The 12786-nt window shown below is 53.8% G+C and overlaps 1 protein-coding gene across 1 annotated transcript in view; it reads left to right on the top strand.

The window, feature by feature from the left end:
- FAM50A (family with sequence similarity 50 member A) overlaps positions 1-12786 on the top strand; it is a 34029-nt gene that overhangs the window by 6283 nt on the left and 14960 nt on the right. The window contains exons 2-8 of the mRNA XM_085534846.1: positions 1479-1563; positions 3306-3405; positions 7400-7551; positions 9712-9788; positions 9872-9938; positions 11320-11381; positions 12248-12324. Of these exons, the coding sequence (XP_085390972.1) occupies positions 1479-1563; positions 3306-3405; positions 7400-7551; positions 9712-9788; positions 9872-9938; positions 11320-11381; positions 12248-12324 (620 nt within the window). The remainder of the gene's footprint in view (positions 1-1478; positions 1564-3305; positions 3406-7399; positions 7552-9711; positions 9789-9871; positions 9939-11319; positions 11382-12247; positions 12325-12786) is intronic.

Raw genomic sequence — 12786 nt, 5'->3', positions numbered from 1 at the left:
TATGGTGTTCTATGGGTCCCTATTGGGGGGATACGGGGGTCTTATGGGGTTCTATGGGGCCTTATGGGGGGTGACAGGGTTGTTATGAGGTCCCTATGGGGGGCTATAGGGGTGCTATGGGGGCATATGGGGTTCTTATGTGGTCTCTGTGGGGTTCTATGGGTCTTTATGGGTGGATATGAAGTGCCTATGGGGTTCTATGGGTCCCTTTGGGGGGCTATGGGGTCCCTATTGTGTTCTATGGGGGGCTATGGGGTTCTATGGGGGGCAACGGAGGGGTAATAGGGTTGTTATAGGGTTCTTATATGGGGGCTATAGGGGGCTATGGGGTCTTATAGGGGGGTTATGTGGGGCTATGGGGTCTTATAGGGGGTTATGTGGGGCTATGGGGTCTTATAGGGGGGTTATGTGGGGCTATGGGGTCTTATAGGGCGGTTATGTGGGGCTATGGTGTCTTATAGGGGGTTATGTGGGGCTATGGGGTCTTATAGGGGGTTATGTGGGGCTATGGGGTCTTATAGGGGGTTATGTGGGGCTATGGTGTCTTATGGGGTAACTATGGTGTTCTATGGGTCCCTATTGGGGGGATACGGGGGTCTTATGGGGTTCTATGGGGCCTTATGGGGGGTGACAGGGTTGTTATGAGGTCCCTATGGGGGGCTATAGGGGTGTTATGGGGGCATATGGGGTTCTTATGTGGTCTCTGTGGGGTTCTATGGGTCTTTATGGGTGGATATGAAGTGCCTATGGGGTTCTATGGGTCCCTTTGGGGGGCTATGGGGTCCCTATTGTGTTCTATGGGGGGCTATGGGGTTCTATGGGGGGCAACGGAGGGGTAATAGGGTTGTTATAGGGTTCTTATATGGGGGCTATAGGGGGCTATGGGGTCTTATAGGGGGGTTATGTGGGGCTATGGGGTCTTATAGGGGGTTATGTGGGGCTATGGGGTCTTATAGGGGGGTTATGTGGGGCTATGGGGTCTTATAGGGCGGTTATGTGGGGCTATGGTGTCTTATAGGGGGTTATGTGGGGCTATGGGGTCTTATAGGGGGTTATGTGGGGCTATGGGGTCTTATAGGGGGTTATGTGGGGCTATGGGGTCTTATGGGGTAACTATGGTGTTCTATGGGTCCCTATTGGGGGTCTTATGGGAGGCTATGGGGTTATTATGGGGGCCTGTGGGGTCTTATAGGGGTTCTGTGGGGTCCTATGGGGGGTTATGGGGGTCCTATGGGGTCCTTATATGGGTAATAGAGTTGCTATAGGCTCTTATGGGGTCCTATGGGGTCCTTATGGGGTCCTATGGGGTCCTATGGGGGTAACAAGGTCATTATAGAGTTTTATGGGGGATCTATGGTGTCATTATGGGTTCCAATGGGAGGCTGGGGGGGGGGTGGTTATGGGGGACCCCCTCCCCATTAATTAACCCCCCCTAATTAACTAATTAACCCCTTTTAATTACCCCCCCCCCCCCATAGGAGAACACCCTGAAGGCCAACATTGATAAGAAGTTTTCGGCTCATTACGATGCTGTGGAGGCCGAGCTCAAATCCAGCACTGTCGGTCGGTACCAAAACTGCCCAAATTCAACCCAAAATGACCCAAAACAGCCCAAATTCAACCCAAAATGTCCCCAAAACAGCCCAAAATGACCCCAAAATAGCCCAAATTCAACCCAAAATGACCCAAAACAGCCCAAATTCAACCCAAAATGACCCCAAAACAGCCCAAATTCAACCCAAAATGTCCCCAAAACAGCCCAAAATGACCCCAAAATAGCCCAAATTCAACCCAAAATGACCCAAAACAGCCCAAATTCAACCCAAAATGACCCTAAAACAGCCCAAAATGACCCTAAAATAGCCCAAATTCACCCCAAAATGACCCTAAAACAGCCCAAATTCAACCCAAAATGACCAGAAAAGTGCCCAAATTGACCCTAAACCAGCCCAAATTCAACCCAAAATGACCCTAAAACAGCCCAAATTCAACCCAAAATGACCCCAAACAGCCCAAATTCGCCCCAAAATGACCCTAAAACAGCCCAAATTCAACCCAAATTGACCCCAAAACAGCTCAAAATGACCCAAAACAGCCCAAATTCAACCCAAAATGACCCTAAAACAGCCCAAATTCAACCCAAAATGACCCCAAAACAGCCCAAATTGACCCTAAAGTAGCCCAAATTCAACCCAAAATGACCCAAAACAGCCCAAATTCAACCCAAAATGACCCAAAACAGCCCAAATTCGCCCCAAAATGACCCTAAAACAGCCCAAATTGACCTTAAAATAGCCCAAATTCAACCCAAATTGACCCCAAAACAGCCCAAATTCAACCCAAAATGACCCCAAAACAGCCCAAATTGACCCTAAAGTAGCCCAAATTCAACCCAAAATGACCCTAAAACAACCCAAAATGACCCTAAACAGCCCAAATTCAACCCAAAATGACCCCAAAACAGCCCAAATTCAACCCAAAATAGCCCAAATTGACCCTAAATTCAACCCAAAAGCAGCCCAAATTGACCCCAAAATCAGCCTCAAGATACCCTAAAATCACCCCAAAATGCCCCAAAACACCCTAAAATCACCCCAAAATGCCCCAAAATCACCCCAAAATGCCCCAAAACACCCTAAATCACCCCAAAATGACCCGAAATCACCCCAAAATGCCCCAAAACAACCTAAAATCACCCCAAAATGCCCCAAAACACCCTAAAATGCCCCAAAACACTCTAAAATGCCCCAAAATCGCCCCAAAATCACCTCAAAATGCCCCAAAACACCCCAAAATCACCCCAAAATGACCCAAAAAGCCCCAAATTGGCCCCAAAATGCCCCAAAACAGCCCAAATTCAACCCAAGATGACCCAAAAAGCCCTAAATTGACACCAAAATGGCCCCAAATGACCCCAAAATAGCCCAAATTCAACCCAAAATAGCCCAAATTGACCCCAAAATCAGCCTCAAGACACCCTAAAATGCCCCAAAATGCCCCAAAACACCCTAAAATCACCCCAAAATGCCCCAAAATCACCCAAAACACCCTAAAATCACCCCAAAACGACCCAAAAAGCCCTAAATTGACACCAAAATGGCCCCAAAACAGCCCAAATTCAACCCAAAACAGCCCCAAAACTGCCCAAATCCAGCCCCAAAACAGCCCAAATTCAGCCCAAATTGACCCCAAACCCACCCCACGACGGCCCCAAAATCACCCCAAAACTCTCCAAAAAACCTAAATTGACCCAAACCAGCCCAAAATGAGCCAAAATTGCCTGAATTCACCCCAAATCTCTGTAGGCCTGGTGACGCTGAACGACATGAAGGCGAAGCAGGAGGCCTTGGTGCGAGAGAGGGAGCGACAGCTGGCCAAGAAGGAGCAGAGCCGCCAGCTGCAGCTGTCAGCCCCATAGACACCCCATAGATACCCCATAGCTGCCCCATACACACCCCATAGCTGCCCCATAGACACCCCATAGGGACCCCATAGCTGCCCCATAGATACCCCATAGCTGCCCCATAGCTGCCCCATAGATACCCCATAGCTGCCCCATAGACACCCCATAGCTGCCCCATAGCTGCCCCATAGACACCCCATAGCTGCCCCATAGACACCCCATAGCTGCCCCATAGCTGCCCCATAGACACCCCATAGCTGCCCCATAGCTGCCCCATAGCTGCCCCATAGCTGCCCCATAGGGACCCCATAGCTGCCCCATAGCTGCCCCATAGCTGCCCCATAGATACCCCATAGCTGCCCCATAGCTGCCCCATAGGGACCCCATAGCTGCCCCATAGACACCCCATAGCTGCCCCATAGCTGCCCCATAGACACCCCATAGCTGCCCCATAGCTGCCCCATAGCTGCCCCATAGCTGCCCCATAGATACCCCATAGCTGCCCCATAGCTGCCCCATAGGGACCCCATAGCTGCCCCATAGACACCCCATAGCTGCCCCATAGCTGCCCCATAGACACCCCATAGCTGCCCCATAGCTGCCCCATAGAGACCCCATAGAGACCCCATAACCACCCCATAGGGACCCCATAAGTGCCCCATAGATACCACAGAGAGATCCCATAGAGACCCCTTAGATACCCCATAGAGACCCCATAGCTGCCTCATAGAGACCCCATAGATACCTCATAGTTACCCCATAGATACCCCGTGGATATCCCATGCATACCCCATGGATACCCCATAGACACCCCATAACCACCCCATAGAGACCCCATAGATACCCTATATCCTCCCATATCCCCCCATATCTCCCCCATATCCCCCCCTATATCCCCATATAACCCCCATATCCCCCCATATCCCCCCCATATCCCCCCATATCCCCCCATATCCCCCCATATCCCCCCATATAACCTCATATCCCCCCAAATCCCCCCATAACCCCCCATATCCCCCTGTATCCCCCCATATCCCCCCATATAACCCCCATATAACCCCCATATCCCCCCATATCCCCCCATATCCTCCCATAACCCCCCATATACCCCCTATATCCCCCCATATCCCCCCCTATAACCCCATATCCCCCCATATCTCCCCCATATCCCCCCATATACCCCCATATCCCCCCTATATAACCCCATATCCCCCCATATAACCTCCTATAACCCCATATAACCCCCTATAACCCCATATAACCCCCATATCCCCGCCATATCCCCCCATATAACCCCCATATCCCCCCATATAACCCCCATATCCCCCCATATAACCTCATATCCCCCCAAATCCCCCTGTATCCCCCCATATCCCCCCCTATCTCCCCCATATCCCCCCCTATATCCCCATATAACCCCCATATCCCCCCCTATATAACCTCATATCCCCCCCATATAACCCCATATCCCCTCATATCCCCCCCTATAACCCCATATAACCCCCTATAACCCCATATCCCCCCATATAACCCCATATCTCCCCATATCCCCCCATATAACCCCATATCCCCCCATATCCCCCCATATAACCCCATATCCCCCCATATCCCCCCATATAACCCCATATCTCCCCATATCCCCCCATATAACCCCATATCTCCCCATATCCCCCCCTATAACCCCATATAACCCCATATCCCCCCCATAACCCCATATAACCCCATATCCCCCCATATAACCCCCATATCCCCCCATATCCCCCCCTATAACCCCATATCCCCCCCATATCCCCCCTATAACCCCATATAACCCCCATATCCCCCCATATCCCTCCATATAACCCCATATAACCCCATATCCCCCCATATAACCCCATATCTACCCCATATCCCCCCATATCTCCCCCATTTCCCCCCATATAACCCCATATAACCCCATATCCCCCCATATCCCCCCATAACCCCCCATATCTCCCCCATATCCCCCGTATCCCCCCCATAACCCCCCCATAACCCCCCCATATCCCCCCATATCCCACCATATCCCTCCTATATACCCCATATCCCCCCATATCCCTTCATATATCCCCCCATATCCCCCCATATACCCCATATCCCCCCCATATCCCCCTATATAACCTCATATCCCCCCATATCCCCCCCATATAACCCCATATAACCCCCATATCCCCCCATATCCCCCCATATCCCCCCCATATCCCCCCATATAACCCCCTATAACCCCATATAACCCCCATATCCCCTCATATTCTCCCATATCCCCCCATATCCCTCCATATCCCCCCCATATACCCCCCCAGCTCCTTATATCCCCCCATATAACCCCATATAACCCCCATAACCCCCATATCCCCCCATATCCCTCCATATACCCCCATATACCCCCATATAACCCCATATCCCCCCCCATATCCCCCCATATCCCTTCATATCCCCCCATATAACCCCCATATCCCCCACTTAACCCCTCATAACCCCCCACCATATCCCCCTATATAACCTCATATCCCCCCCTTATCCCCCCTTATAACCCCATACCCCCTATATCTGCCCCATATCCCCCCATATAACCCCATATCTCCCTATATAGCCCCCATAACCCTCCATATCCCCCTGTATCCCCCCCATATCCCCCTATATCCCCCTATATTTCCCCATATCCCTCCATGTCCCCCCCTATAACCCCCTATAACCCCCTATAACCCCCATATCCCCCCATATCACCCCATATCCCCCCCTATAACCCCATATCCCCCCCATATCCCCCCTATAACCCCATATAACCCCCATATCCCCCCATATCCCTCCATATAACCTCATATCCCCCCATATAACCTCATATCCCCCCAAATCCCCCCATAACCCCCCATATAACCTCATATCCCCCCATATAACCCCCATATAACCCCCATATCCCCCCATATCCCCCCATATCCTTCCATATCCTCCCACAACCCCCCATATACCCCCTATATCCCCCCATATAACCCCATATCCCCCCATATACCCCCTATATCCCCCCATATCCCTCCATATAACCCCATATAACCCCCATATCCCCCCCATTTCCCCCCATATCCCCCCATATCCCCCCCTATAACCCCATATCCCCCCCATATCCCCCCTATAACCCCATATTACCCCCATATCCCCCCATATCCCCCCCATATACCCCCCCAGCTCCTTATATCCCCCCATATCCCCCCTATAACCCCATATAACCCCCATATCCCCCGTATATACCCCCATAACCCCATATCTCCCCATATCTCCCCATATCCCCCCCATATACCCCCCCAGCTCCTTATATCCCCCCATATCCCCCCCTGTAACCCCCTATAACCCCATATCCCCCCATATACCCCCCATATCCCCCCATATAAACCCATAACCCCCCCATATAACCCTATATAACCCCATATCCTTCCCATATAATCCCCATATAACCCCATAACGCCACATATAACCCTATATAACCCCATATCCTTCCCATATAACCCCATATCCCCCCCTATAACCCCCTATAACCCCATATAACCCCCATATCCCCCCCTATAACCCCATATAACCCCCATATCCCCCCATATCCCCCCCATATCCCCCCCTATAACCCCATATCCCCCCCATATCCCCCATATCCCCCCCATAACCCCCCATATCCCCCCATATCCCTCCATATCCCCCATATCCCCCCCAGCTCCTTATATCCCCCCATATCCCCCCCTGTAACCCCATATAACCCCCATATCCCCCCTATATACCCCCATACCCCCCATATCCCCCCATAACCCCCATATCCCCCCCATATCCCCCCATATAACCCCATATCCTTCCCTATAACCCCATATCCCCCCCATATAACCCCATATCCCCCCATATAACCCCCTATAACCCCATATAACCCCATATCCCCCCCATATAACCCCCTATAACCCCCTATAACCCCATATAACCCCATATCCCCCCCATATCCAGGAAGCTGGAGCGTCTCCGTGAGCGCGCCCGGAAGCAGCAGCAGCGTCGTCAGATCTGCAGCCTGAGCTTCAACCTGGATGAGGAAGAGGAGGAGGAGGAAGGAGGAGGAGGAGGGGGGGGGGACAGCCCCCATAGGGACCCCCCCAGTGACGGTCAGTGGGGTCTCAAAGCCCCATTAAGGGCAATGGGGAGCTCTAGCTCCGCCCCTTTGACCATATATGGTCATACAAGGGGGTGGGGCCATGGGTGAGCTCCGCCCCTTTGTCCATATATGGTCATAAAGGAGGCGGGGCTTGAGGGTGGAGGGGTGGGGCCGTGGGATAGCTCCGCCCCTTTTGTCCATATATGGTCATAGAAGAGGTGGGGCCATGGGATAGCCCCGCCCCTTTGCCCATATATGGACCCCCATTGGGGGCAATGGCCAAGCTGTAGCTCCGCCCCTTTGACCATATATGGAGATAAAAGAGGCGGGGCTTGGGGATGGAGGGGTGGGGCCATGGGTTAGCTCCACCCCTATGACCATATATGGTCATACAAGAGGCAAAGCTTAGTGGGGTCTCAAAGCCCCATTAAGGGCAATGGGGAGCTCTAGCTCCGCCCCTTTGCCCATATATGGTCATATAAGGGGTGGGGCCATGGGTGAGCTCCGCCCCTTTGTCCATATATGGTCATAAAGGAGGCGGGGCTTGTGGGCCAAGGGGTGGGGCCATGGGATAGCTCCACCCCTATGACCATATATGGAGATACAAGGGGCGGAGCTTAGTGGGGTCTCAATGCCCCATTAAAAGCAATGGGGAGCTCTAGCTCCGCCCCTTTGTCCATATATGGTCATAAAGGAGGCGGGGCTTGTGGGCCAAGGGGTGGGGCCATGTGATAGCTCCGCCCCTTTGACCATATATGGAGATAGAAGAGGTGGAGCTCAGTGGGGTCTCAATGCCCCATTAAGGGCAATGGGAAGCTCTAGCTCCACCACTTTGTCCATATATGGTCATAGAGGAGGCGGGGCTTGAAGGTGGAGGGGTGGGGCCATAGGATAGACCCGCCCCTTTTGTCCATATATGGTCATAGAAGAGGTGGGGCCATGGGATAGCCCCGCCCCTTTGCCCATATATGGATCCCCATTGGGGGCAATGGCCAAGCTGTAGCTCCGCCCCTTTGACCATATATGGTCATACAAGGGGGTGGGGCTTGAGGGTGGAGGGGTGGGGCCGTGGGATAGACCTGCCCCTTTGCCCATATATGGATCCCCATTGGGGGCAATGGCCGAGCTGTAGCTCCGCCCCTTTGACCATATATGGTCATACAAGAGGCGGGGCTTGAGGGTGGAGGGGTGGGGCCATGGGTTAGCTCCACCCCTTTGTCCATATATGGTCATACAAGAGGTGAAGCCATGGGTGAGCTCCGCCCCTTTGTCCATATATGGTCATAAAGGAGGCGGGGCTTGAGGGTGGAGGGGTGGGGCCATGGGTTAGCTCCACCCCTATGACCATATATGGAGATACAGGAGGTGGAGCTTAATGGGGTCTCAAAGCCCCATTAAGGGCAATGGGAAGCTCTAGCTCCACCCCTTTGTCCATATATGGTCATAAAGGAGGCGGGGCTTGAAGGTGGAGGGGTGGGGCCATGGGATAGCTCCGCCCCTTCGCCCATATATGGATCCCCATTAGGGGCAATGGCCAAGCTGTAGCTCCGCCCCTTTTACCATATATGGTCATACAAGAGGCGGAGCTTAGTGGGGTCTCAATGTCCCATTAAAAGCAATGGAAAGCTCTAGCTCCGCCCCTTTGTCCATATATGGTCAAAAGAGGCGGGGCTTGAGGGTGGAGGGGTGGGGCCATGTGATAGCTCCGCCCTTTTGCCCATATATGGTCATAAAGGAGGCGGGGCTTGAGGGTGGAGGGGTGGGGCCATGGGATAGCCCCGCCCCTTCGACCATATATGGATCCCCATTGGGGGCAATGGCCAAAGCTTTAGCTCCGCCCCTTTTACCATATATGGTCATACAAGAGGCGGAGCTGAGTGGGGTCTCAAAGCCCCATTGGTGGCAATAAAGACACTGAAGCCCCGCCCCTTTGCCCATATATGGTCATACAAGAGGCGGGGCTTATGCATGGTGGGTGGGACCATCTACTAGCTCCGCCCTTTTGCCCATATATGGATGTATGCAAAGCTGATTGGCTGTAGCTTACACAGCGTGGGCGGGGCATGCCCTAACCCCGCCCCTTTGCCCATATATAGTGTTGTGGGCGTGGCTTAAACCCCACGGAGGGGGCGTGGCCATTGTTAAGCTCCGCCTTTTTGCCCATATATAGAAGAACCACCCAGGAAGAGGAAGTTGGGCAAAAACCCGGATGTGGACACCAGCTTCCTTCCGGATCGGGACCGGGAGGTGAATTTGGGGCTATTTTGGGGCTTTTTGGGTCATTTTGGGCCCCAAAATTGGGGTTTTTTTCACCTTAAATTGTGGGGCAGGAGGAGGAGAATCGACTGCGGGAGGAACTGCGGCAGGAATGGGAGGCCAAGCAGGAGAAGATCAAGAGTGAGAGCACGGCTATGGGGCTGGGAGCTATGGGGCTGGGAGATGTGGGGCTGGGATCTGTCTATGGGTCTGGGAGGGAGCTATGGGGCTGGGAGCTATGGGGCTCGATGGGATCTATGGGGCTGGGAGGGAGCTATGGGGCTGGGAGCTATGGGGCTGGGAGCTATGGGGCTGGCTGGGATCTATGGGGTGGGGCTGGGATCTATGGGGCTGGGATCTATGGGGCTCGATGGGATCTATGGGGCTGGCTGGGATCTATGGGGTGGGGCTGGGATCTATGGGGCTGGGTGGGATCTATGGGGCTGGGTGGGATCTATGGGGCTGGGAGCTATGGGGCTCGGTGGGATCTATGGGGCTGGCTTGGATGTATGGGGTGGGGCTGGGATCTATGGGGCTGGGAGCTATGGGGCTCGATGGGATCTATGGGGCTGGCTGGGATCTATGGGGCTGGGAGCTATGGGGCTCGATGGGATCTATGGGGCTGGCTGGGATCTATGGGGCTGGGAGATGTGGGGTGGGAGGGAGCTATGGGGCTGGGAGCTATGGGGCTCGATGGGATCTATGGGGCTGGCTGGGATCTATGGGGCTGGGAGCTATGGGGCTGGGAGGGATCTATGGGGCTGGGATCTATCTATGGGGCTGGGATCTATCTATGGGGCTCGATGGGATCTATGGGGCTGGGTGGGATCTATGGGGCTGAGCTATGGGGCTGGGATCTATGGGGCTGTGGGGCTGGGATCTATGGGGCTAGGATGTATGGGGTTATGGGGCTGGGATCTATGGGGCTGGGATCTATAGGGATGGGATCTATAGGGCTGGGATATATAGGGCTGGGATCTATGGGGCTGGGATCTATGGGGCTGGGATCTTTGGGGCAGGGATCTATGGGGTTGGGATCTATGGGACTGTGGGGCTGGGATCTATGGGGCTAGGATGTATGGGGTTATGGGGCTGGGATCTATAGGGCTGGGACCTATGGGGCTGGGATCTATGGGGCCGTGGGGCTGGGATCTATGGGGCTGGGTGGGAGCTGTGGGGCTGGGATCTATGGGGCTGGGATCTATGGGGCTGGGATCTATGGGGCTGGGTTCTATGAAGCAGGGATCTACGGGGTTGGGATCTATGGGGTTGGGTTCTATCTATGGAGCTGGGTGGGATCTATGGGGCTGGGATCTATCTATGGGGCTGGGAGGGATCTATGGGGCTGGGATCTATGGGGTTGGGATCTATGGGGCTGGGATCTATGGAGCCATGGGGCTGGGATCTATGGGGCTGGGATCTATGGGGCTGGGATCTATGGGGCCGTGGGGCTGGGATCTATGGGGCTGGGAGGGATCTATGGGGCTGGGATCTATGGGGCTGATTGTTGTCCTTATTGTAGATGAAGAGATTGAGATCACCTTCAGTTACTGGGATGGATCCGGGCATCGCCGCACTGTCAAGGTGGGGCTGGGGGGGGGGATTCTATGGGGCTGGGGGGGTTCTATGGGTTTCTATGGGGTTCTATGGGGCTCTGTTGGGTTCTATGGGGTTCTATGGGGCTCTGTTGGGTTCTATGGGGCTCTATGGGGCTCTGTTGGGTTCTATGGGGCTCTATGGGGCTCTATGGGTTTCTATGGGGTTCTATGGGGCTCTGTTGGGTTCTATGGGGTTCTATGGGGCTCTGTTGGGTTCTATGGGGTTCTATGGGGTTCTATGGGGCTCTGTTGGGTTCTATGGGGCTCTATGGGGCTCTGTTGGGTTCTATGGGGTTCTATGGGGCTCTGTTGGGTTCTATGGGGCTCTGTTGGGTTCTGTGGGGCTCTATGGGGCTCTGTTGGGTTCTATGGGGTTCTATGGGGTTCTATGGGGCTCTGTTGGGTTCTATGGGGTTCTATGGGGCTCTGTTGGGTTCTATGGGGTTCTATGGGGCTCTGTTGGGTTCTATGGGGCTCTATGGGGCTCTGTTGGGTTCTATGGGGCTCTGTTGGGTTCTGTGGGGCTCTATGGGGCTCTGTTGGGTTCTATGGGGCTCTATGGGGCTCTGTGGGTCGCTATGGGTCCCTATGGGTCTCTATGGGTCCCTATGGGGCTCTATGGGTCCTATGGGGCTCTATGGGTCTCTATGGGGTTCTGTGGGGCACTGTGGGTCTCTATGGTGCTCTATAGGGTTCTATGGGTCTCTATGGGGCTCTATGGGGTTCTATGGGTCCTATGGGGTTCAATGGGTCTCTATGGGTCTCTATGGGGTTCTATGGGTCCCTATGGGGCTCTATGGTCCTATGGGTCTCTATGGGGTTCTATGGGTCTCTATGGGGTTTCTCCCCCAGATGAAGAAGGGGAACACGATGCAGCAGTTCCTGCAGAAAGCTCTGGAAATCCTGCGCAGGGACTTCAGCGAGCTGAGGTCATTAATTAATATCGCTAATTAGCATAATTAATTAACACCATAAGGGGCTGGGGGGGGGTTACTCCCCTTTATTAATGCCTGGGGTGGGTATGTTGTTTAAATGGGGCGCTGGCCCTTTAAGAAGGGGGCGTGGCTTGTGTGATTGGGGGCGGGGCTACATTAGCATAGGGGTGGAGTCTAATACGAGGGGGGGCGGGGCTTAATACGACGCCATAGGAGAAACAGCCAATAGGAACGAAGGGGGCGTGGCCTCCTGGTGGTGGGCGTGGCCATATATGGAGGGGGCGTGGCTTCTGTATGCAAATAGGGTCACAATATATGGAGGGGGCGTGGTCTTATGGGGGCGTGGCTTATATATATGCAAATTGGGGCTCCATATATGGAGGGGGCGTGGTCTCATGGGGGGGGGGGGGTTGTTGCCATATATGGAGGGGGCGTGGCTTCTATATGCAAATGGGG

This window comes from Coturnix japonica, unplaced genomic scaffold (assembly GCF_054131305.1).
Source record: "Coturnix japonica strain WE unplaced genomic scaffold, WE-NBRP24 Scf102, whole genome shotgun sequence".
Classification (NCBI taxonomy): Eukaryota; Metazoa; Chordata; class Aves; order Galliformes; family Phasianidae; genus Coturnix; species Coturnix japonica.
Note: the sequence above shows the minus strand (reverse complement) of the source record. Positions and strands in the feature narration are given on the sequence as shown.